The following is a 27155-nucleotide window of genomic DNA, read 5'->3' as shown; positions in this document are numbered from 1 at the left end:
CACCCGCAACCTCCGCTCTGCTGGTACAAACCTCCTGACCCCCTCCATCCGGACCAAATTCAGATCCTGGGGGGACAGGGCCTTCTCCATCGCTGCGCCCACCCTCTGGAACTCACTACCTCACACCATCAGAGACTCCTCCTCACTCACCACATTCAAAACATCACTAAAGACCCACCTGTTCAACACTGCATTCAACATTCAACCCACAGCATTTAACCCCTGACTATCTCTTCTCCTTCTCCCTCCTTTTGCTTTAAATATTTCCCTATTGATTCTTGTCTTTTTTGAAATTGTTGTTTTCATGTATTGTTATGCATTATGTTTGCCACTCTGTCAAAGCGCCTTTGGGCTTCTGGAAAAGCGCTATACAAAATAAATGAATTATTATTATTATTATTATTATTATTATTGTTGCATGGAAAGGGTGGGGGGATCCATAGCAAGATTGGGGGAAGAGTAACGTGGACTGTGTAATCGCAAAGCGTAGTTCTTCTCCTGCCTTCCATCAAGAGCCTCGGCCTTGTATTGGCTAAATGTCTAGAGGTAAGTTGTGTGTAATACCTGCACCGAAGAGCTGGTGATTGTTGATCATGGCTGATTTAGTTAGGGTAAGGTTGTGTTGTGTAAAACCTCCTGTTTGAAAAGTAAAGCCAGGTGAATGGTTTGTGAAACAACAGCTCAAGGAAAGCGCTTCGTGGTTTATAAAAGTAACTATTACAAACTGCAGGCATGGGTGTGCAGGCCATGTTAGAAAGATGTACGACAGAAGCCCAGAAGAGGGGTAAAATACTTTTTCTATATAGACACACCCCGCAGGCCAGTGAGGTCAGAACAAGGTGCCGCCTATGCTGGTGGGCAGTCACTACAGGACTTGCTGCTTGAGGAGGTGGTCCCAAAGTCCGGGAGGGTCAGACTCATATGGAACACTGATTGGGATTGGAGTTGTGAGGAAGAATAGATGCAACAGCCCTGGCCTCTAGAGATCATCGCTTTTCTTGCCCGGATATGCGCCATCTTGGATCAATTCTGTCACTCGTAGCCTTTGTCACTCTTCACCTTCGCATCTCGTTACCTTTGTGGGCCGAGTCACTTCAACCCGCTGTCGTGAGACCACAAACTGCTCGTGCTTATACAAGCCCTTGCCTGCCCATTTGTACCTCGTGTGGAGTCTGGGATTTATTTTGGCAGCATTAGGGGGTTAGGTTTTATTTCTTTCCTACTATATAAGTTTACATGTCCCTTCATCCCTATTTGTGTTTGTCGTCCACCTGGTTTGTTCCATATAGCCATAGTGTCTTTCCACCCTTTCCCTGTATTATCTTAAAATAAAACCCATTTTATTATAAGAAGCGTCTCCTGCCTTTTTGTTTACTGTGCTCTTTCAACCAGCACCATTTTGAATTGGGTACCCATTGGGGGTGGAAACGCCACCACGTGGCGTGGTGGATTGTAGGTAAAATATCGTTTGGCTGTTCACGGAAACATTAGGTCTCCAGCAAAGAGGCATATCATGTCCGTGAGCCTCTGACACTAAAGTATGATATTTGGTATAATAATTCCCACATTTCTATGGTGTATATACTTTTCATGCCGAGAATCAGGGTATTTTATTATGACTTGTAATAACCCCTGACGCCGGGAGCAGCAATAACCCCTGACACTGGGAGCAGCGATATACGATAGACATTTACAAAGAGAGTTTGTGTTCCCTCCTATCCCCTCCCCACCACTGAACCCTGGAGGCTTTGAAACATTGTTATGGCCTAAAACCCCCTGGTGCATAGCACGGCTACATTCACCAGTTTCAACTCATTCTGTCCATCGTCCAGGAATGAGTGGAAGTTAAACAAACAGACACCTTCACTCTATAATTTGCCCGAGGTCATCTTCCATCTTCTTGGAAGTCACCTAACATCATCTTCGTCAACCATCCTTGCTGCTTGTATATGGCGTGAGCAAAAATCACTTCCACTTTACTGTGAAGCTGTGTTGGATGCTTTCGTTAGAACCATCACTTAAAATGAATAAAATTAAACATTTTGAATATTTCAATTATTTTCACTCAGATTTCAACATCACCGTAATGCATATTATCAAGTTGTTTGAACCTTCGTTATATAGGAAGATGATTTGTAATACCGATTACCACCAGGTGGCGCTATACGATACACATTTACAAAGAGAGAATTGGGGTCTCTTTCCCCACCGTCAACCCCCTCCCCCAGGTGGACTACCCTGACAGAAACCATACTTGGGATACCCTGAGGCGAGATGCAAATTTTGGTTGGATTTGGTTCAGTAGATTTTTAGTTTTTGAAGCATATATAAATATACAAACCAACATGAATTGAGCTTTATATATATTACATATTGTTACGGACCGCGGATAAGATGTTGGTTTGCCGAGCGGATGGCACCGCGGCCGAACAGTTACCCCGACTAACCCGATTCCTGAACGTTGGCCGGATCGCGCCACAGATATTCAATGGGGAAAAGACTAAAGCGAAGGATGTGAAGAAGAAGGAAGACAAAGGGTAAGGAATACGAATATAATTTATTTACTATTTACAACCAAAAGTAACCAAGGAAGAAGGAAAGATAAGAAAATAATTTACAGAAGAATTCAGAGACAGTGCAACGCTAGCTTACCTACAGTCTTAATTAACCCAGGGACAAGACACACAGAACAAACTCACGTACACAAAAGGATGGAAAGGCAGGAGGTGGATGGCTGGAGGGAGAGGAAGGTCCAACGGACACTGCAGCACGATCGGCGCGTTTAGCAGCCGCCGTTCCTTCGCGGCCCTGCTCAAAACTGCCGTCCAGGCCCCAAGCTGCTGTTGTTGCTGCTGTTGTTGCTGCTGTGGCTGTCGCGTACTCTTTTCAGGACTCGTCTCTCTCGTCTTGTCAAAGCTCATCTGCTTCTGTAAAAGCTCATCTGGTCCAACCACTTCTGTAAAAGCTCATCTGGTCCAACCACTTCTGTAAAAGCTCATCTGGTCCAACCACTCAACTCAACAACTCCACAACTCCACAACTCCATTCAACTCAACCACTCCACTCAACAACAACGTCCTTGCTTCTTGCGCGCGCGCTTTTATAGCGCCTCAGGCGATCAAGCCGCCGGCCTTTAGGACACGCCCATCGGTCAGCTCGCCTCGGCCCTGATTGGTCGGCACGGCCCTCTGGCTCCGCCCTTGATGACGATGGGCGGGCACGCCCTTCTTCCCCGAGCTGAGCACATGCTCAATGGCGGCTTTGGGGCGAAATCAGCAACCCACCGCTGTAACAAACCTGGCAAACTGCCCAGTGCGGTTGGCAATGGAGACTTGGAGGGGATGTAGCTGGAAATGGAGATTTTGGGAATGGGAATGAAAGGGAATCTATCTTGTTTCACTTGGTGCAATGGAGTGTCATCTTAATGGAAGACAAGGCCTTACCCTAATACACATAATAAAGATATAACTATCAACAAGGGGGAAATCTATGATTGGCTGACGTGATTGTTTATGACCTAATTATGGGACGCCCTTTGACCTTTATACATAACTGGAGTAAGGAGGGTCAGAATAAAGCAATAATAATAAAAAACACAATAAAAAAAACACAATCCTCATATCCACAACAATATTATGATTGATGATGATGACAGTTTTAGCATTAAATGAAAAATGCTGATATTGTAATGGCTGTTAATGCCAATCTGTTTAACTCATTTGGTCATTATTGTTCCAGGGAAACCGAGGTGATATCGGGCCACGGGTGAGTTTCCACCTTTCCTAGAGGGCATTCTACATCCATGTGTAAAACCAAAGCTCATTTTGCACACTGTCACATGACTGCCTGCAGCCTCATATACTAATTCTAAGAATGAATGATTGGGTGTTGCAATGTAACAGCTGAGAATGTGAGATTGTGAAAGAGTTGGGATTATACCTCTGTTTACAATGTGCCCGTATGGCTGGCTATCCTCACATAAAGACTATAGGTCAGGGTGTAAGTGAAATATGCTTGAAACTTTTTTCCTACAAAAGTGAATTTTTAACAAAATCTGCCAGCGTTACATTCAGTGTTTCATGCGATTAAATCGACTGTCAGTTTATAGTAAATAACACAATTTATTTACATGTCAATGTATGTAAAAGCAATGAGTGCCTTTACTGCAATTTTAAACTTGAGTCATAGAGTTGTTAAGACATCCTAACGTGTGTTTCTTTATAGATGGTCTTTCCTCGAGCTAATTCTAGATTTCTGACTGCTGACCAAAACATCTTCAAACGGAATTTATTAAAGGTGAGAAAACTTTCTGACTGATATTCCTAACGGAATGATGCAGTGTGTACCACATACACAAGAAGTTTGTGGTATTCATTAATGTTATTTTTGTCAGGGAGAACAAGGTGCTGCAGGTCCTCCAGGTCCTCGAGGTCCTCCAGGAGATATGGGGAGGAGTGGTCTTCCTGGCCTTCCCGTAAGCTGCCTTGGTCCAAAAGGACTCCTTTGACTCAGTTGATCATCTGCAAAAAATAATTATCAATCTGTGATACTAAATGCTACAGAATCTCCATCAAAGGAGGGAGAGTGACTAACATAGTTAGTTGTAAGTCCCTTAAAGCTCGAGGCCAAATACGGTAAATGGTTGCAAAAAATGGATTCTTTTATGGGAGACAGGGTAAGGTCCTTGTACTATGACAAAATGAAGATTTTATTCTTTGTTCATGTTATTAAAATTTGTTAATTGCATGATGTAATTTAATGTGACTAGTGAGGTACCCGTGCTATGCACGGGTGGGAGGCCAGAAGCAAACAGACAATGCAGAAACGGCGAATGCTAAAGCATGAAACCAATAAATTCCACATTCCTGTAGCACCTTCAGTCGCACATCAGACATGGACAGCAAGTTCGTGAAGGACTTCCATGAAAAACGTACCCATTCGCAAACAAACGGGTATGTTTGTTCCATACCCAGTCAATGGCGAATCTGCATATGGCGATCCACGAATTCACGTTTAGAAAGTAGAAACCATCAAGGCATTTCGTCATTCACTTGAACTCGATCTCTTTTTTCATTCCGAACAGCATAACTCCAATCACAAATTAAATAGCATTAATATAAAAAATAAACTTTTAACAACATTCGTGACATAAACAAATATTTAAATCCTGATGTGAAGTTCCGTACAGTTGGGTGAATACAATTACGAATTCAAACTCGTAATTGTATTCACTCAATTCCAATCATCAATTGATACTTTAACAAAACGATTAACATGATTAACGATTAAACATTACGATTCAATGACGGTTGTATTGGGATATGATCAAACCCGCGCATTGCCTTCATCTGTCCACTTCCGCATTCGCGGCAGATTCGTAATTCTCATCAAAATCTAAACAGTATTTGTAGAATTTCAATAAAAGCCACATCACTGTTCATATCGGTAAGGAATACCCACCAAAAATATCGTTGCGATCGGTTCAGCCGTTTTTGCGGTACCTTCGAACGGACAGACGGACATTTGGTGAATTATAGTAAGACGATTATAAAGTGAGGAGGATATGGGAAATTTTATTGTATATTTACATTACGTATGAATGACCAGCGAGTAATTGGAGGGATGGGAGTGGGGGGATGGGGGGGGGAGAACATGTTTTTTACATGGTCTAAGGCTCTTAATGGAGCTGCCGCATGCATGCACACACAAACACACACACACACACACACACACACTGACGAGACAAACACTGAACACAGTCTCTGAGCTTTGGGGAAGGGCCATCACTGCTGTCACTTTCCGGGATACTCTGAGCATGAGCGACGTCATGGCGCCGCTTTTCTTGCCACACTCAGCGGGGCATTTCCTCAGGAGGCATTTCCTCCTCCCCATGGATGCCAACCGACAGGGATTGTCCATGCTCTATCGTTTTAAATGCTGAACATCAAGCAAGGAAGCAGCACTTACAATTTTTAAAGGTTTTGGTATGACCCAAACCGGTCCAAACCGGATGGGTGTTATTTCGGAGACACCATCTCTTTACCGGATGGCCGTTGGCTCCCTTTTGGAGCTCATCCGCCCTTGTCTGGTGTTCTTTTTAGTCCTGGCAGGGTGTCAGTCACCCTCCCCACTAGCAAAGCCAGGGAGGGCTGTCGGTTTAGTTGCCAACAACCTGACAATGCAGCAGGTAGCACTGGGCTAATGTTACCAGTCCCAGAGATGTTGGGTAAATATTACGTATGTCACATTTTTATACAGTAAATGAGTGAAGGAAGTTTTCCCTCTTCTGACCTCAAGTATAACGAGCATGATGTTGTGAACAATAACAAGGGATTTCCATTTAAAACTCTAAACCTGACTTCAAATATTTTCTGACGAGCATTAAGGTGCAACAGTATGTTAAAATGACAGAAAATGGGCAAAATAAATAAATTAAAGAAATTATATCACAGCGACCTTTATTAGCAAAATAGTTCATTTTGAGATTTGGCCTTAATTAGGTGAGTATGACCTAGTTTCGGAAAAAAATGGACACCTAAGAATTCAAACAGTGCATCACACGTCATGTTAAAAGGTAAGAAGGAGGAAATAGGCCAAATGTCAGGTTATGAGTCGATCAGCTTCAGTGAACACATTCTGACCCACTTTAAAAACTTTAACTTTATTACCGGTAACCTGAAATTTTTCACCGAAATGCGTTAACAAGAAAAAAATGTCCAATAAAGGCCAATTGAAAGTCCCAAGTGTATCTCCTGGTATACCTGGGTGCACAACTTCAGACCAGTATTTATCTACGTACAGAATTTGGTGTTTGTAGCCTAATTCGTTTTGGTGCAATTGGACCAACAAAAACCGCAATCATGATGATAATAATGGGTGTAATAATCGGTTGTGTGATAATAAATAAATATTTATTATAATGTAATATATGTTGTAATGTAATATAATAAATAAATAAATCAGTTGATGATAATAATAATAATAATCAGTCTTCCATTCGGAAATGGGAAGCCTTAACAAACTAATGGAGCCGAATCATCTCAACCTGATTAGGAACAAGGCAAACTTCTGAGACCATGTGACTGCAAATATTTACATTATCATAAATATAGATGTATTTTGTGTACAAGACTATTAATGTCTAATTATTTATTATATGCCATGATTTGATAAATTTGTCTTTTGTAGAGGATTTGTTTGACATGTTTCCTCCTTCTTTTATTAAAAAAAAAGCCTTTTGTAAACTTTGAATAAAAGTCAATTTGAAACCTTGATATTTCAATAGTATTCAGTTCATCTGAAAAGGCCGTGAACAAAATTGTTCCTGCATTATTGTAATTTAAAAAGTCATTTGTTTAATCACAACCATTGTGAGGAACACAGAGCAGAGAATGCAAGAGCACGACCATCTTTAGGTTTTGTTAAAAAAAAAAGACTAAGGCTCAGGAAAGGCAAAATTTCAACCATAGTGGCCTTCATCAAGGAATAAGTGAGATCATGTGCTTAAGTGCCCTTTCATAGGGGTGAAGCACTGTGACCAGGTATATTAAATTACTGTCTTGTTCACGGGCTGGTTAACACCGTTAACACCACAAGGCAAGCCTTTGGCTGAAAACTTTGTATTTTCTGTGCCTTTTGTTTTTTTAGACAAAACTTTGAGTTGGTTGTGCTGTTGTTTTGTTCCATGAAACGGTTCTCACAATTGTGGTGATTATTATGGATTCTCCCAACTACAAATTGTTCTCCGACACTTATGAAGAACTAGTCTTGCTCGCAAAGGCTCATGTTGATCCACATTGGTGGAGAGGTAGAATAACGAATGTAATCGACAGAAATTTGATCGAAGAATGCTAACCACTGTGTGATGCAAGGAGAAGCTGACGTTTCAGACATTTACCGTTTGGAACCGCCTTTAGAGGCCATTTTCCCCCACAGAGCAGGGGTTGGCCTTTTTTGGGCACCGTGGTCCCCTTTTTGAAGCAATGTTTTATGGCCGGATGCCCTTCCTGCCGCCAACCCTGTTGGTCGCCTCTTGCGACACACAGGGAATTACCGGTGAACTGGTACTCAATTTGCCGACCACGGAAGGATGACAGTCTGAGTCAACCCCCCTGGCATTAATTCAGCGATCGACCAGGATTCAAACCCAGGATCCCAAGCCGGCACCCTAACCGCTAAGCCAACACCAGGCTTAGACATTTACCGTTTACGCCCAAAAAATGTTTTTGCTCCGACAGAGGGTTAACGTCCAAAACATCAGCATCTCCTTGCCTCCCATGGCGGTTAGCATCCTTCAATCAACGTTTTATCGACTCCATCCATTTGTCTCCTCTGGTTGTTTGTTTGTATGTCGTGTAAACACAGTGCAAGGTGTACTGACAAACATTAATTGGATTTTTTGTCCTGTTTCTTACTTGGCAGGGGGAGCAGGGTGCACCAGGAAAAAAGGTACTTCATTGTCTGTGTACACGTTATTGCAGGATTTATTTTCTGTGTAATCAAAACTCTGTCATGACTAAAATCCTGAAGTCCAATAGCTGCTTAAGTGTGCATGTGAATATTGATAGAGTCAATAGCAGTGCCAATGATACTACCATTGTGAGTGAATCATATATCTTGAATGATATGGTTAAATAACACATATGGAGTAAAGGAAAAGTAAATTGTCTTTGCAAAATGAATGTCAATCTGTGATACAATCTACATAGTTGCAAATTTATCACCTCTTTAGAACAGGAAATGAAGTAGCACAGTCAGGATTGTAAGATTATTTGGTAGAGACAGACAGGCTGGTGGCCTATGTTTTTTTTTTAACCTCCGCCACCGAAGGTGGATGGAGGTTATGTTTTCGCCCCTGTCAGTTTGTTTGTCTGTTTGTCTGTGAACAAGATATCTCAAAAAGTTGTGGATGGATTTGGACAAAACTTGGGGGACAGGTTGCGTGTGTGACACGGACTAATCAATTCGATTTTGGTGAAGATTCAAATATGGATTTGGACACGAGAATTTTTTTTTTAAAGTGATTCTTCACCATTGAGAGATCGGGCGAAAAGCGATATACAGTGTAATATGATATTTTTTTAAAGTTGTGGATGAGCTACGACTAAACTTGGAGGATGAGTTGGTTAGGTGACAGGAACAAGCCAATTAGATTTTGTTTCAGGTCCAAATCCGGCCTATCAGTGGGATACAAACAAAACATGGACTGTTCAGCCTGGCGGAGGTATGTTCTCTACCAAGTGTTGTCCTAGTTTTTAAAACCTCTCCTCCAGGCTCGCTCCATCTGCTCTCTCTCTCTCTCTCTCTCTCTCTCTCTCTCTCTCTCTCCCATCCTCCTTTGTCCTATTCCGGAGGTGATTTGATATTGTACTCTCCCTCAAGGGCTTCAAGCAAATAGTGCAGCACTATGTCATGTCAACCCCCATCCCTAGCTGTGATTTTTTTCCACCCCCTTTATCTAACCCAACTCTCTTACTTACAGGCTACAGTGTTTCCTTCCCTCCTTTGTCTCCTCTTTTTGTGTTCATTCACTTGCTTGGTGTGTCTCACTGTGGCCCGACTGTCCGTACATTGTTTTTTTTTTAACCTTCTGATACCTTGCTCTTTCACAAGGCCAGATCTTTTATCTATCTATAATTCCAGTAATCTCTGTGTGTGTGTGTGTGTATGTCTGTGTGTCTGTGACCGCTGTTTCTCGACAACCACGGGTCCGATGTACTTGAAACTTGCCAGGTATATTGCTGGGGACCTGAGGATGTGCCTTTTCAAGGTTTCATATTAATCGGACAAGTAGTTACCGAGCTATGGCGATTTAGCCGTTCGCCGTTCGCTTTGGCTTTGCGAATGGACCAAACCATTTCATGTAAATAGAGGGGGGGGGGGGGGTATAATTTTAGATATATATATAGTACGGGCATGCCCTAGTATATAAAAATACATCATTACAAACTGTTCAACAGATCACTTGAAAATGGAGCATGTTTCTAATGTAAGAAACTGGTTGCACATCTGCTCGCAACTCGGTTGCATTAACATCCACATAAACGCAATTCCGTCGCATGCAATATTGTTGTGCAACTGGTTACTCAGGTGCGGTCGCAGCAAATGATTTCAGCCATGGAAAACATCCGTTAGTCACGGATGGCAGCAAGTGTGGCACAAGGCTGCAATACACAACCGTTAGTCGCGTGTTGGAAATTTGAATGTTATTATGACAAATAGTCAGGATTAACCTGGATGGTAGCTAGTCAGCAAGGAATCTTCTGAATAACAATCCATCCTCCAATCCCTCCGCCCCGTCGGGCCCAAATTCAACATAACAAAATGATTTGATGTGAATTGAAGTTTCAACCTTTTAACAGCGTGAACTAACAAATGAAAAAGTGAATGTTTAGATGACTCATAATTGAAAAGTGTAACAATTTTACATGTTAATTGTAACAACCAGGATTATTTCTGGATTTTTACAGGGTGACTCCGGTTCCATTGGACATCAAGGCTTACCAGGTCTTAAGGTGTGACCATATGGGAAAGATGGGTTTGGACATCACTAAAGGCAACATACCTGTAGATTTTATAGCAAAAACCGAAGATTCGTTTTTACACCAATCTATATCTTTTCAGGGTGCGTATGTTAAAAATGTGAATTCACAAACTATTTTCGAAACCTTCTTTATACCCGTTCACTTTTTATAACAACTGCAGAAACGTTATTGCCCATTTGCAAAAGATACTATAGTGTATACAAAGTGAGAGGAAATGTCAACATTATGATAAAATAACATGGAATATGAAAGCATCAGCTGTTTTCAAATGATGTCACACATCGGCAAAAAGGAAAGGGTTGATGACGACCTCCAAGTATTGGCAACTCATTTATTATTCCCATATTTCTTTACCTTTGTGTAACTACACGCCGTACAACATCATCTCCTGACGTGGATGAGCCATCTGATGATTTTTAGATGAATTTGGCACACTCATCATTCGAAGCTTCCGTGAAGTAATCCACCATTGTCGGTGGTCTCGATGGTGAAATTAAATTATGGTGTTACATATTATCCTGGTGTTGGCTTAGCGGTTAGGGTGCCAGCTTGGGATGACCTAGGATCCTGGGTTCGAATCCCGGTCAATCGCTGAATTAACACCAGAGGGGTTGACTCAGCCTGTCATCCTTCTGAGGTCGGCAAATTGAGTACCAGTTCACTAGTAATTCCCTGTGTGTTGCAAGAGGCGACTAACAGGGTTGGTGGCAGGAAGGGCATCCGGCCATAAAACATTGCTTCAAAAAAGGGGGACCACGGTGCCCGAAAAAGGACCACCCCCTGCTCTGCGGGGAAAATGGCCTCTAAAGGTGGTTCTTCTTCTGCTTCTTCTTCTTCTTCAGTAAGTGCCGGTATTAAAAAAAATAATTAAAGTGTTTACACATATTTTCTGTTTTTTTGTTTAAAATGTTTAAATTATGTATGTCTCATTTGTTATTCGGGATTTTTTTAGGAAATGGCCCAATGCTGGTTTTTACTTTTTGTGCTAGACATTTAAGAGTCAATCATAGTTAGTAGACACAGTACTCCACGCAGACTGGACCAGGTGGACCAGGCAGACAACCACTTCCTGAAGGCGCATAGTTAGCTGATTGGGTTTTACCAATAATTCAAAAGCAACATCATAATTATACCTTAACTAGATCCGTTTCCAGAAGCTTAAAATCAAATTCCTTCATGTGGATTTGGATCCACAACTGCTGCGATGCCAATCTAGTGTCCTTTACCTCTTTTCCACAACTGTACTGACTGTCTGACATCCTCAGACAGTGCCATATAACATGTTACAATAGTGAAAATCATTGATGTCAATTTAATCTTGAGAAACGATTTTACCTAATGACTACCTATTCTTTTATGCCACATTGCAAATGCTAATTTTATCAATAATCTATTTGAGTGATAAATCTTGTTCATATAACATATAACATACCATTCACTTATGATTTTGCAGGGTGGTGCAGGCTTTCAGGGTCTTCCTGGAATTCATGGTCCGCCTGGGGAAAAGGTACAAGCACTTTACCGTTGTATTTAAGTAGAATAATTTATCAGAATGATTATCAAGCCATATCAATTGTAATATGAGGTTTCTTCAAATAGCTTATGTTCCACTATTATTTTTATGAGATTAAAATAGTTTCAATTTGCGTCAGCTTCTACGTTTACTAGATATGCAAACACTTCTGATGGCTAACCACGTTAATTTTCAGTTCCATAAAAGTACTGTACCTCATTACATAAACCAAATGTATAATTATCTTCTACTAACCTCAATATATATGATATTCTTTCAACCTCAGGGAAATTCAGGTCCTATAGGTCTTCCTGGTGATCCAGGGGTTCTGCAGGTGACATACCTAGATGGAAGTTCACAGAAATTGCTTCAGGTAGGAACCATTAGTGTTCATTACCGTGATTATATTTTACAAGATCAGAGAAGCTAACATTTCAATTGAGTATTCTCTTCCCCTTGAGAATTACAGATTGAATGTTTTGGTTTCATTTGCTTATTATATCACACACTAACTACAGTTTTTAACCTCAGTTTCTGATAGATTGCAGAGCTTTATTATTTCAAACTTTTTGCAATGTTACTTACCTTTACTTTTACTAAATACTGTATAGAAGTATTAATCTATCACATAATTTGAACAGTGGTGTCTCCCTGTGCGTGGGTTCATCTGTCTCCCTTTTATGACGACCAATTCCAACGCTGCATTTGAAAAGCTGCTGATTGGTTATTTTGCATTTTCATTTCACTTTTCTTGATGCAATATAGTCAGTCACTTTATTGTCCCTTTCAGTAGTTTTTAAAATCAACGTGAACATTTTGATTAAAATATATTTAATACATATCTTCATGGAGCAACACAATTTAAAACAGCTGTATTTTGCCCTCTTTAGACAAATCCAACCTCCGCCGCCCAATGTTGCACCCCCATTTCATGGTGGGCGGTACAATCACTCAGAGCTTTGGTTCTGAGTGAAACCAGGAGTGCAATACAATTAACCTTTTAAAAGTCCATTAACTAAGCTAAATTGATGACTTAACTTAAACTTTTCCCATTATTGGGGATGGGGACTTTTGCTGGTAATAAGTAATATCGACAAAAAATGTTGTATTGTTAATGTCACACATTCATTGTTATTATTATTATTATTATTATAATTATAATTATTATTATTATCATTACAATGATAAATTATCAGCTTTCTGGCTGGAGAGAGCTTGACCATGGTTCAGACAATTAATAAATAACAATCTTAGTACAATTCTTGGATAAAATGCCAGGGGCATAGAAAAGGCCCCTTTATATAAGGGTATGTGCCATGTGGCAAAGTAGAGAAAAGAAGGGACATTCCATAGCTTATAGAAAATGTCAAACAATAGAAAATAAGGGACATTCAAAAAATGTTGTGTGCATGCTGGACTACCCCTGTGTGCTTAGGAGGAACCAAGTAATGCTCTAGAAATGTTCATATAAAGGGGCGTCCCTTTATATGAACTTTTCTAGAGCATTACTTGGTTCCTCCTAAGAACACAAGGGTAGTCCAGCATGCACACGACATTTTCTTTTGAATGCCTCTTCTTTTCCAAACTTTTCTATACTTTCTATACTTCTTTCTATACTTTCTATACTCAATTCCAAAGTCTTTTCTACACCGTGCGTGCATGTCCATTTTCTCGGCAACCGTTGGTCCGATTGACACAAAGGTTTCACCATAAGAGCGCATCCGCCTGCAGAATTTTAGTAATAATTATGACGTCATTGGGCACATGGTACTGGCGCCATCTTGGAAAAACGTTACACCTCTATATCTCCGAAAACGCTCAATGGAAAAAGTTGAAACGTGGCTCATTGTACAGAACTCGATATGAGGAATAGAGATGATGTGCTTTACCAAAAGGCTCTAATTAGGTCTCATCTGTCCACAGGACATTCTCCCAGACGGATTTTGGCTTGTTCAGGTGCGTTTTGCCAAACTCCAGTCGGGCTTTCTTATGTGTCTCTCTCAGCAGTGGGGTCCTCCTGGGTCTCCTACCATAGAACCCCCTTTCATTGAGTTGGCGACGGATGGTGCGAGTTGAAACTGTCGTACCTTGTGTCTGAAGATCAGCTTGAATCTGTTTGGCAGTTGATCGAGGTGCTTTCTCCACCATTCGAACAATCCTTCACTGCAATCTTTGATCAGGTTTTCTCTTGCGGCCACGTCCAGGGAGGTTGGCTAGAGTGCCATGGGCCTTAAACTTCCTGATAACATTGTGTATGGTGGACACAGGAACATCAAGGTCTCTGGAGATGGACTTGTAGCCTTGAGATTGTCCATGCTTGGCTACAATCTTGTGTCTGACATCCTCAGACAATTCTCTGGTTTCCTTTATTTTCTCCATGCTCATTGTGATACACACAGTGACAAAAAACAGCAGAATGACTCCTTTTCTTGATTCAAACTGGTTGAATGAGTGATTTTTATATTGCAGGCACCTGAAACTCACCACAGGTGAGTTAAATTCCAAAGTAAAGGAGAATCACCTGCTTGAAATCTAATTATTTCTAACAACTTCTAAAATGTGCCAATAATATTGTCCAAGTCATTTTAGGAATTCTGTAGAATAAGCTAAGATTTCGTAATTTTTTCAGCTTTTTATGTTTTGTTCCACTGCAAACCAAAGAAATACATATGTGCATACCAAAATAATTTTTTAATTTCAACAATCTTCTGGAAGAAATGGTGCATTATTTGAAAAAAGTGAAAGGGTGCCAATATTTTTGGCCATGACTGTATATACTGTACAATTATCATACATAGGACATTAGCATATACACCTGTACTTTTACAAACATTACAGGGATATGGAGAGACAGTGGACTAATCGCTACTGTTTGTGTGATTTTTGAACCTCATGAGACAAGTGCTTTGTTGGGAGCAGACCATTCATAAATTTATGTAAATGATGATATAAAGAATCTCATGATAATGAAAATCATATTTGATATGTTACAGGGTCCTCCAGGCCTACGTGGACTAACCGGAGACAAGGTGAGTAGCATGTTCAACAAGTGGTTTCTTCTTTGGCCTGAAACTTTTGTTCTTACGACATGTTGTCAGACATGTGATATAGAATAAATGGTTGTGGGAGTATGGTTTGAAATTGTGTGGGAGTCTGATTTTATTTTTTATTTAAAAATAAAATCAGTATGGTTTAAAAACGACTTTGGGTTGATATTGCTGATCATGGAAGGTGATATAATATTGGGATCGGGTTGGAGGGAGAGAAAAGAGAGAAGGAGGAGGAAGTTGGCCCTGGAAAGGTGCTGTTTATGAGAGAGGGCAAGGTTATGAAAGGTGGGAGACAGAAGATTGAGGTTTGGCAAATGCTCGTGATTGGCATGTGATGGAAGACTCACAGTGGCATTTGGTATTCCCAAAAGATATCCAGGGGCAGATCCATGATTCCTGTGGGGGGAGGAGCAGAGGTTGAAGAATATTCTGCAGTTAAATTGTCTTGCTGACAGAAGACAGAAACCTTCAGCAGAGTTACAGAAACCTTCAGCAGAGTTTGTGAGGGTGGGGAGGGGGGAGGAGCAGGGAGGGCAATGCACCCACCTTAGTTTTTTCAGTAGTTTACAATTAAGATAAAACATCCCGTATTTAAACGTGAGTAACACTAATGTAATGAACGTAAACTGTATCTGTGATTTCACATACACTGTAACTTCACTAACAAACGGTAATTTTGGAAGTCAGACCTACCTACCCATTATTAATACTAGGGCATGCCCGTACTATATATATATCTAAAATTATATCCCCCCCCCTCTATTTACATGAAATGGTTTGGTCCATTCGCAAAGCCAAAGCGAACGGCTTGCGAGTACGGTGACAATCCCCCCCCTCTATTTACATGAAATGGTTTGGTCCAAAGCGAACGGCTTGCGGAGTTTGGTAAAGAAATCGCCATAGCTCGGTAACTACTTGTCCGATTAATTTCAAACCTTGAAAAGGCACATCCTCGGGTCCCCAGCAATATACCTGGCAAGTTTCAAGTATATCGGACCGGTAGTTGTCGAGAAACAGCGGTCGCATACACACACACAGACACACACACAGAGATTACTGGAATTATAGATAGATAAAGCCCTAACCCCCCCAAATAGAGAAGTCAAACTACGCCTATGAAAGAAACTGTAACCAACCTGGAATCAACCACCACGCATTCCACTCCAAAGAGCACCGATTAAAAAGGAGCAATTTGATTGATTGGTGGGAACGTGGCTGAAAGCGCGTGACTCGTGGCTACCCGACCAATCATATCGCTCGTTGCAGCCTGTGATCCACTGGGGTGACTGGAACACCAAATCAATTAACTTAATGGCGTCTGAAGGTGGATGGAAGTTATGTTTTCACCCCTATCTGTCTGTTTGTCTGTGAACAAGACAAGATATTCTGTGAACAAGACTCACAATTGGCAATTGGTGACCCCTTTCTAAGAACACGGCGATGGAGTCAGCTGTAGCTTTGAAGCTCCCGGGCTTTTGGGAGTCGCACGCGGCCGTTTGGTTTGCTCAAGCGGTTTCTCAATTCGCCCTGTGGAAAATTACGGAGGACACGACGCACTACCATCATGTGGTCTCCGTGCTCAACGCCTCCACCGCTGCCTGGGTCCTGAGCTTCCTACAGAACCCGCCGAACGCCGACAAATACGGCGTGCTCAAAGGCCTACTCCTCGGTGCGTTTGGACTCGCGGAGACCGAACGCGTGTGACAACTATGACACCTCCCGGAGCTGGGTGAGGCCCGTCCATCCGAAAGCATGGACCACATACTTGCTCTTCTCGGTGACCACAGCCCAGACTTCCTCTTCCGCGAGCTGTTCCTCCAGCGGCTACCCGGGCAGGTACGGTTAGCTTTGGCTAACTCGCCCATCACAGACCCTCGCGCCCTGGCCAAGGAGGCCGATAAATTTTTCTCGACCAGGCGACACGTCGGAGCGGCCGCCTGGGACCCTGGGCCGACCGAGGCAACACCCGCGCCACGACCGGCGCCTCCACCGGCCGAGTCCGCGCCACTGACGGCAGCGGCCGCCGCGATGCCCCATCGACCGAACCCGACGCGACCGCCGGAGCCTCCACCAGAGCGGACCATGTGCTATTACCACGCCAGGTTCGGGCAGAAGGCCAGAACGTGCCACCCACCGTGCACTTTCGGCAGGTCGGGAAACGACCAGGCCGGCGCTCGCTGCCTGCCATGAGCGTCGGCCATTCAGGCAGCCTTCTGTTTATCACGGACACGGAGTCCAGGCGGCGTTTTTTGTGTGACACCGGCGCTCAGCTGAGCGTGATACCCACCTCGGTGAAGGACAAACAGGCCGCGCTGTGCGGCCCCGCCTTGGTCGCCGCAAATGGCTCCTCCATCCGCACCTTCGGTTCGCGCAGCGTCGCATTCTGCTTCGGGGGCCAGCGCTTCAGGTGGGACTTCATCACGGCGAACGTGCCTATGGCCTTGCTGGGTGCAGATTTTCTTTGCGTGCATGGGCTTTTGGTCGACGTCAAATGGCGTCAGCTCATCAACGCGGAGACCTTCAGCTCGCTCGCTTGCTCATTGAGCGGCTCCGCTCCGACCAAGCTGGCCTGCGCGCTCCCGGCCAGGGACGATTTCACCCTCCTACTCGCCGAGTTTCCCGCCCTCACGCAGCTGACGTTTTCGGCCGTCGCCGTCAAGCACGGCGTCGAACACCACATCCCGACCACAGGTCCACCGGTCTATGCCAGGGCTTGCCGCCTCGAACCAGCCAAACTCGCCGTGGCGAAGGTGGAATTCGACGCGCTGGAGCAATTGGGCATTGTGCGGCGCTCGAATAGTGCGTGGGCCTCGCCCCTGCACATCGTGCCCAAACCGGGTGGCAGATGGCGACCATGCGGCGACTACCGCCGCCTCAACGATGCCACCACCCCCGACCGGTACCCGATACCACACATACAGGACTTTTCCGCCCGTTTGGTGGGGCAGGTGATCTTTTCCAAGGTCGACCTCATTCGGGGCTACCACCAGGTACCCGTCCGGCTGGCCGACATGCCGAAGACGGCGGTAATTACACCTTTTGGCCTCTTCGAGTTCCTTCGCATGCCATTCGGCCTTAAGAACGCGGCCCAGGCCTTCCAGCGGCTGATGCACAGCGTGCTGCGTGACCTCACCTTCCTTTTCGTCTCCTTGGACGACATTCTCGTCGCCAGCACTTCCCGGGCGGAGCACCTCATCCACCTGCGCACGCTTTTTGAGCGCCTCGGCCAGCACGGCCTCATCATCAACCCGGCGAAATGCCAGTTTGGCGTAACGGCTGTCGACTTCCTGGGGCACTGCATCACGAAACGCGGGGCCGTCCCGCTGCCTACCAAGGTGGAGGCAGTCACAAGTTTCCCGCGCCACCGCTCCATCAAGGCCCTACAGGAATTTTAGGGGATGGTAAATTTTTACCACCGGTTCGTGCCTCGCGCCGCCCAACTCATGCGCCCCCTGTACGAAGCCCTCCGGGGCAAGCCGGCCAAGCACGACGTCGCCTGGACCACAGAGATGGACGTGGCGTTCACGGGTGCTAAGCTGGCCCTCGCCAACGCGACCATGCTGGCGCTCCCGGCGCTCGACGCACCCATCGCCCTCACCACGGACGCTTCTGACTACGCGGTGGGTGACGTGCATGACCAGTGGGTGAACGGGGCTTGGCAACCGCTGGCCTTCTTCAGCCGGCAGCTTCGCCCTAACGAGCGCAAGTATAGCGCCTTCAACCGCGAGCTCCTCGGCCTTTACCTGGCTGTTCGCCACTTCCGCCATCTTTTGGAGGGCCGCCCGTTCACGGCGTTTGTGGACCATAAACCCCTGGTCTTCGCCATGGCCAAGGTTGCAGAGCCGTGGTAGAACTGGCGTCCTATTTCTGTTTTATGTACGGATTATAAAATTTTAGCCAAAGCCTTGTCTAATCGAATGAAACCTTTTATGAATGTACTAATAGGAGAACATCAATCCTTTTGTATTCCTGGACGTACTATTTTTAATAATATCTTTCTTATCCGTGATACCATTCGGTTTTGTAACAATTTTAATATGAATGTTGGTCTGTTTTTCATTGACCAAGGAAAAGCCTTTGACTGTATTGACCACATGTACCTTTTTAGAGTTTTAGAGAATTTTGGGTTTGGACCTATTTTTATCTCATACGTTAAACTTTTGTATTGTAATATATCCAGTGTTCTTAAAATTAATCAAGTATTGTGTAGCCCCATTGCTGTACAACGGGGAGTACGGCAAGGTTGCCCGCTATCTGGACTTTTATACTCTCTTGCCATCGAACCTCTTCTGCTCCAATTACGTACGCACGTTTCTGGCTTCACTGGATCAATTCTTACCACACCGCTAAAAGTCTCTGCTTATGCAGATGATGTCTGTATTTATATAAAAAATAGTGCTGACGTCACTGCGGTGGCTCAGGCACTAAAGACATATTGTCAGGCTTGTTCAGGCCAGGTAAACTGGAAGAAGAGTGAAGCCCTTTGGATAGGACCTGGAAATTGCCCGCCAATTGTCCTACCAGGAGGAATGAACTGGCAGAAAAGTGGCATTAAATACCTCAGTATTTTCCTAGGAGACAACACCTTTGAGCAGCAGAACTTGGTGGGATTACCAGACAAGGTAATGGCAAAACTGGCCCGCTGGAAAGGACTTCTTTCTCAACTTTCGTACCGCGGAAGAACTCTCGTCATTAACAATCTTGTCGCCTCTATGCTATGGCATAAGATGATATGCCTACAACCGCCCGGGAGCCTTCTTATTACACTGCAAAAGAGCATTGTCGACTTTTTCTGGAGCGGGAAACACTGGCTCCAACCCCCCGTGGCATACTTACCACTCACTGAAGGTGGCCAAGGTCTTATTGATATCCGCAGCCGGATTATGGTCTTCCGGCTTCATATCGTGCGCCAACTTGTATATGGAGATGAAGCCCTACTCTGGAGGCCTCTGGCTAACTGCATATTGCAGCTTACATGCAAGCTGGGTTATGACCGATAACTTTTCTTGATGAACCCTCATCAAATCGATTCATCCTTGCTGCCCACCTTTTACCAAGGGGTGATGAACGCCTGGCAAGCCCTGTCCTTTTCCCGTGAAATGGCAACATACAACATGGAAATGTTGTTGAATGAGCCCCTATGCTACAACCCCTTCTGGAAAACAGCCTGAATAATAGGGGACTCGTTCAACGTTTTGTTGATGCCAAGCTGCTGCGAGTGAAAGACCTCATGACAGAGTCTGGGAGCTGCCGGCTGAGTGCTGCCGCTGTGGCACAAAAAACCGGAATAAAATCTGTCAGGATCATCTCTCGGTTCCTTCAAGGGATATCCACAACGTATTGTAATACCTGCGAGGAACTTGGCCCTTCCCCCGAGGAAACAGCGGGTGACTTCCCCAAACTCCTAGTCTTCAGTCCGCCACTTAATCTGTCCCCTGGCCTGAACAGCCCTGATGATACTGCATTATCCCTTCCCGCCTTTCCAAAGAAAACTTTGTACAACGCGTACGTTAAAATTTTATACGCAAAAACATTTTCTGAGCACCCGAGGCTTCGATGGCGGGATGTTTTACCCCCAATACCCCCCAATTGCCCCAATTGGCGAAGTTTTTATCTCTTGCCTACTCCAAAGTATGTTGGAGATATTCAATGGAAACTTGTACACTGGATTTTACCTTATAATGTTTTACTGAACCGGTTTTCTACTGCTAACTCTAATCTATGCCCTTTCTGTGCATCCATTGAAACCCTACCGCATATATACCTTGAGTGTGAACGATTGCAACCTCTTTTTACATTCCTTCAGGAACGCTTTGTGAAGCTTGGTTCCCTCTTCAATCACAATGTTTTTATTTATGGTGTTTTAGGACCGTCCTCCCTTAGAAATGTGGTTTTAATGAATTTTTTAATTAGTTAGGCCAAGTTTGCAATTTACAAATCCAGGAAGAAAAAAATGGGAAACGCTTCTGACTCGTCATATGATGTGCTGCTCACCCTAAAGGCTCTTGTAAATGCAAGATTAAAGCTGGAGTACCGGTTTTTTAAAATGAACAAGAATTTAACATGTTTTAAAGAAAAGTGGGTTTTTAATGATGTCATATGCACACTTGATGATGATGATTTGATAATAACTTTTCCTTCAGACCATTTTTATTGTGTTTTGTTTCTTTATGACTGAACATAACTGATTTTTTGTACTCTTGTAATAAAAGGAAGAAACAGTCAGTCTCTCTCTCTCTCTCTCTCTCTCTCTCTCTCTCTCTCTCTCTCTCTCTCACTCTCACTCTCACTCTCACTCTCTCTCTCTCTCTCCCTTTCTCTCTCTCCCTTTCTCTCTCTCCCTTTCTCTCTCTCCCTTTCTCTCTCTCCCTTTCTCTCTCTCCCTTTCTCTCTCTCCCTTTCTCTCTCTCCCTTTCTCTTTCTCTCTCTCCCTTTCTCTTTCTCTCTCTCCCTTTCTCTTTCTCTCTCTCTCCCTTTCTCTTTCTCTCTCTCCCTTTCTCTTTCTCTCTCTCCCTTTCTCTTTCTCTCTCTCCCTTTCTCTTTCTCTCTCTCCCTTTCTCTTTCTCTCTCTCCCTTTCTCTTTCTCTCTCTCCCTTTCTCTTTCTCTCTCTCCCTTTCTCTTTCTCTCTCTCCCTTTCTCTTTCTGTCTCTCTCCCTTTCTCTTTCTGTCTCTCTCCCTTTCTCTTTCTCTCTCTCCCTTTCTCTTTCTCTCTCTCCCTTTCTCTTTCTCTCTCTCCCTTTCTCTTTCTCTCTCTCCCTTTCTCTTTCTCTCTTTCCCTTTCTCTTGCTCTCTCTCCCTTTCTCTTTCTCTCTCTCCCTTTCTCTTTCTCTCTCTCCCTTTCTCTTTCTCTCTCTCCCTTTCTCTTTCTCTCTCTCCCTTTCTCTCTCTCCCTTTCTCTCTCTCCCTTTCTCTCTCTCCCTTTCTCTCTCTCCCTTTCTCTCTCTCCCTTTCTCTCTTTCTCTCCCTGACTTCATGAAGGTGGGGCTACACCATCCTGGATGTGGGGGATCTCTGTGTTGCTCCTAAGAGATCGATCCGCTGTATCCGTGCAGTGGGCTTGTTCAAAAGAACTGCCCGGGGCTATGCAACAACAACAAAAACAACAACAACAACCATTATTTACAAAGTGTAGTCACATCTCTCTATTATATACATTACTAGTACCCGACTGCAAAGCCGCAATGAGCCGGCGAAGCCAAAGTCTCTTGCCACTATTTTACCCATCACTATGCCATCAGTAGGTTAGGTAGTTGGTAGTAGGTAGGTGTAGTAGGTACGGTACCTAGTTCAAAATGACACCATTTGCATTCTGGATGAGATTAAAATTTATAAAATTTCCTTCTTGATTAATTCGGTGAATTCCCTCTCAACTTCGGATATTTCCGGCCGTGAAAAACTATCCCCTACGGCCGCGAGATTTCTAAAAAATAATTCTTCGTCAATTTTAGAATATTTGACGCCGTTTTCAGCGTCCGAAATGTGGTAAAAAGCTTTTTTGAAATATTTTTTCAAATGCTCGAATCTCATTGGTTCCGGTAATTGGTGACGATTTTCGTTGAAGATAACCAGGGCCCGTGTGGGCCCGGGGAACGAGGTTGGTCTTAAAGTATTTTAATTACAAATTAGAGGTGCATAAGATTGTGAATAAAAAAAAGACAGGTGAAACAAACTTCTATTGAACTTTTTCGCAATTTTTTATGCATACTTCCGCATCCCCAAGATGGCGGCCTCCATTGAGTGATTTTGTGCGTCAAAGCTTCGAAATTCTCAAGGGATCCAGCAAAATCTGGCTTTTCAACATAATAAATACGCATTCATTCACAACACCGGCTTCGCCGGCTACTAGTACCCGACTGCAAAGCCGTAATGAGCCGGCGAAGCCAAAGCCTCTTGCCACTATTTTACCCATCACGATGGCATCAGTGGGTTAGGTAGTTGGTAGTAGGTAGGTGTAGTAGGTACCGTACCTGGTAAGACTTGGTAAAAGAGAGAGCAGACAGTCCTCCCCAATACCTACATACAATAAATGTCACAAGAAGCTTAAGGAAGTAACTATACGATGTGCTAGCTTAGGGCCTATTTTAAGAAATTTTAACTGGGCTTAATATACGTTTTCACAGTATGTGTGCCGTCTTCTAACTTCAGTCGCTGTCAGGACTGGTTCTCTCTGGGCACTGCGGCTTCCTCCACCAGAAGAAGTTCGCTTGCAGTAAGATCAGTGCCGACAGATCAGACGATAGCGCCGTTTCAACGGCAATGTGTGACTGTCGTTAATCAAACCATGTCGTTGGCGCTGATTGGCTGACCTAAGCTGATCGCTGATTGGTCAGCTCACAAAATTTCGCAAATTCAGACCTAAAATGACACCATTTGCATTCTGGATGAGATTAAAATTGATAAAATTTACTTCTTGATTAATTCGGTGAATTCCGTCTCAACTTCGGATATTTCCGGCCATGAAAAACTATCCCCTACGGCCGCGAGATTTCTAAAAAGTAATTCTTCATCAATTTTAGAATATTTGACGCCGTTTTCAGCCTCCGAAACGCGTAATAAGCTTTTTTGAAGTATTTTTTCAAATGCTCCAATCTCATGGTGACGATTTTCGTTGAAGATAACGAGGTTGGTCTTAAAGTATTTTAATTACAAATTAGAGGTGCATAAGATTGTGAATCAAACAAAGACGGGTGAAACAAACTCCTATTGAACTTTTTCACAATTTTGTTATGCAAACTTCCGCATCCGGAAGATGGCGGCCTCCATTGAGTGATTTGGTTTTTGAAATATTTTTTCAAATGCTCGAATCTCATTGGTTCCGGTGTTTGGTGACGATTTTCGTTTAAGATAACCAGGCCCGTGCGGGCCGAGGTTGGTCTTAAAGTATTTTAATTACAAATTAGAGGTGCATAAGTTTGTGAATCAAAAAAAGACGGGTGAAACAAACTCCTATGGAACTTTTTCAAATTTGTTATGCATACTTCCGCATCCGCAAGATGGCGGCCTCCATTGAGCGATTTGGTGCGTCAAAGCTTCGAAATTCTCAAGCCAAGGGATCCAGCATAATCTGTTTTTTCAACATAATACGTACGCGTTCATTGACAACACCGGCTTCGCCGGCTATAAAAAAAACATATTATAACTAGAACGGGCACTCGGTAGAGCGCATACCTTCGCCGCAGCTACTGTTCTGTACTTGGCATGGGAGTGTAGGGAACAGAACAGTGAACAGTTTGGTGCTGATTTCATGCAAATCGGATAAGAATTGACCGAGTTATGACAAACAAGATCGGGCATTGAATTCTGAACATTTTGGCATTAGTTGCATGCCAATTGGATAAAAATTGACCGCGCTATGGTAAAAATACGATTTTGACCTTTTCGTGACCTTGACCTTGACCTTTGACCCGATTGCTCCCAAAATCTAATCAAATGTGTCCCGTATAATAACCAATCATCCCACCAAATTTCATGCAATTCGGTTGAATACTTTTTGAGTTATGCGAATAACATACACACACACACACAGACATACAAATAAATACACAGCGATCAAAACATAACCTTCCGCTTTTGCGAAGGTAACTAATTACTTTGATCATTGTTTACAGTACTGTAAAACTTATTATAATGTACTGTAGACAGTTCTATTGAATAACATTAAACAACATGTTAAGGACTCAAGTCCATTTACGTAAGGAAGGCTTGGCACTAGACCAGCGGAACACTCAGGCATTTTGACAGGCTAGTTGATCACTACATTGAAGTGACAGTTGGATTACCACTACAGTGAAAATGACACCAAGCTGTTAGATGATATACGTGGGAAGGTATTGGCCAAGACATGCTCATCTTTTTGTGTCATTTCGCAAACACCTATCCTTACAACAAAATTAATTGTTTGTTTCGAAATGAAAAATGTCATTGTCAAGGTTCATGGAAGGGCTAAGTAACTGAGGATGAAATGGCGATCCGAGAGATGTGCAATATTTATTGTAATAGTTTTATTTATTTATTATAGGGCAATCCAGGAAGAGACGGTGATTTAGGCCCCAAAGGAGACCGTGGACCTCCTGGGGACTATGTGAGCAACTTATCCTTAATTCACTACTGTGTTCAAGTTACGCAATGTAGTGTTTTTAAAATCACAAATCCTCACTTTTGATTCCTATTTTATTTGTGGCATGCAGGAGATGGGACCCATTGGACCTCCCGTGAGTCAATTCAGTGGTTATTAGGGCTCTCGGCCTACAAGTTTACTGTGATGGTGGATAGAATGTGTGAAACTTATTCTGTTGAATTCAGCATGCACTCTCTTGGCCACAGGGTGAACGGGGTCCACATGGCATGAAAGGTGATCAGGGGACGGCCGGTGCAAAAGGAGAAAGGGGTCCACTGGGATTACAGGTAGGGTACAAAAAAACGATGATAGATTTATGATGCAGGAAGTAATTAAGTATGTTTTTTTTAGTGAACAGCTTTTAATAGGGAACTAAGATAATTTTTGCACTAAATTTTATCGATCAATATATTTGACACTTTTTTCATATAAATATTTGGCCTCCACCAAATAAAATGTCAATAATTATTCATCTGAACATTTAACTGAAGTTAGTGTTTATCTCAGGAAACTTTTCAACCTTTTTATACCTTTATAAGGTTCAACAAGTGCCATTTGAAACCATGTCGGGAGCTTCGCTTTTAATCTGCTTGGTGACAGCTTTTCCCTGCATTCCTGAACTGCTAGATGCCCTTCTGGGTTTGCAGGCATGACGCCGTCGTGATGAGGTCTTCACAGCGTTGGTCTAAGTTCAGAGCAATGCAGTATTTCCATTTTTGTCTGTATATATATATGTATACATATGTACATGGATCAAGAAAAAAAATTCTGCCTAATGTTTCTCTACCTAACCAAGGCTTCCCTGGTTGATATCCACTGCAATCATTTACTACCCAGACAATTTTTGTGTGTGATGATTTCAGGGTGAAGCTGGACGACCAGGACCTTCAGGGTCACCAGGGCTGGAGGGACAGAAGGTGACTTGTAAAAAGTACAATAACTTGAAACATTTTTAAATCTACCATTTTGAGACTCAATTGTGGAAGAGCTAGAACACAAAATAGACCAGAACAAGAACAGTAGAAATGGAGGAAACACACCAACAGGAAGGTCAAGGAACACAACGGAGGGACATTTGGAGGGAGACGAAGGCGTTCAAAGAGAGGGTGTGGAGGGCACATGTGTTAAACAATCTGGATACAAGCTCCAACATAACAAGAAGAGGGAAAAAGTAGGATGAAACAGAACAAAAAATACAAAATAGGCTGAGGGAGAAGGGGGAGGCCCAATAACTTGGAAAGGAATGGATGGCTTGGGGAGAGCTCATGAGGATTGAAAAGATCAGGAGTAAGGATGGGGTGGTGACCTGAGGTGGTGGTGCACAGCCGTATTGAAGCCCTGGCACGGAGATTTAGGGGGGAGGGGGGGTTCTCCAGAAGTGAGTTACCTTTATAGACATTTTGGTATTTTTTCCAGAAGTGGGATTTGTGTAAATTCTAGTATCCGGATCCAGATCTTCAAGAAAATCCAATCACGTGATCCTTGTCGCACACACCCAACCTGTCCAAGTTTCGTCCGAACATGTCCACAACGTTTTGAAATATCATGCTACATATAACTTTTGGTCCCATCTCACAAAATGGGGAAGAATCACCCTTAAATAAAACATGAAAAGATTATCGGATCTGGATCTTCACAAAAATCAAATCAATTCCTCTTTGAAACACACCAACCTTCCACCAAGTTTCGTCCAAATCCGTAAATATCATTTTGAGATATCCTGCTATATATCGTTTTCGGCCCAATCTCTCAATGGTTAAAAATTACTTTAAAATTCCAGCATCCGGATCCGCAACTTCACCAAAATCTAATCACCTTTTCCTTGTCACACACCCAAACTGTCCACCAAGTTTCGTCTAAATTAATCCATAACTTTTTGAGATATCCTGCTCACAGACAGACAAAAACTTAACATCTGTACACCTTCAGT

The 27155-nt window shown here is 43.2% G+C and overlaps 1 protein-coding gene and 2 long non-coding RNA genes across 3 annotated transcripts; 2 read left to right on the top strand and 1 right to left on the bottom strand.

The window, feature by feature from the left end:
* Positions 1–2538: 2538 nt before the first annotated feature.
* LOC144892824 (uncharacterized) lies at positions 2539–12042 on the bottom strand. Its single transcript, XR_013623970.1, has 2 exons — positions 11977–12042; positions 2539–4520 (listed from the first exon to the last, which is right to left on the bottom strand). It is a non-coding gene; the product is annotated as an uncharacterized LOC144892824 (long non-coding RNA).
* LOC137430815 (uncharacterized) lies at positions 4428–12052 on the top strand. Its single transcript, XR_013623971.1, has 4 exons — positions 4428–4474; positions 8422–8448; positions 10470–10514; positions 11998–12052. It is a non-coding gene; the product is annotated as an uncharacterized LOC137430815 (long non-coding RNA).
* Positions 12053–12322: 270 nt separating this feature from the next.
* LOC137430602 (uncharacterized) lies at positions 12323–26181 on the top strand. The gene is made up of 6 exons (XM_078782728.1): positions 12323–12430; positions 15051–15086; positions 25127–25189; positions 25296–25319; positions 25432–25512; positions 26089–26181. Exons 1-6 carry the CDS (start codon positions 12323–12325, stop codon positions 26179–26181), a joined length of 405 nt encoding a protein of 134 aa, XP_078638854.1.
* Positions 26182–27155: the final 974 nt, after the last annotated feature.

This window comes from Myxine glutinosa, chromosome 7 (genome assembly GCF_964187855.1).
Source record: "Myxine glutinosa chromosome 7, kmMyxGlut1.1, whole genome shotgun sequence".
Lineage (NCBI taxonomy): Eukaryota > Metazoa > Chordata > Myxini > Myxiniformes > Myxinidae > Myxine > Myxine glutinosa.
This window is presented reverse-complemented; position numbering and strand designations above follow the sequence as displayed.

Excerpts from the sequence above, each read along its gene's own strand:
- LOC137430602 (XM_078782728.1), top strand. The coding sequence starts at position 12,323 with ATGATATTCTTTCAACCTCAGGGAAATTCAGGTCCTATAGGTCTTCCT. Across the intron at positions 25,190-25,295 it reads GTGGACCTCCTGGGGACTAT|GAGATGGGACCCATTGGACC; the intron begins GTGAGCAACTTA and ends TGTGGCATGCAG. Across the intron at positions 25,513-26,088 it reads GGGGTCCACTGGGATTACAG|GGTGAAGCTGGACGACCAGG; the intron begins GTAGGGTACAAA and ends TGATGATTTCAG.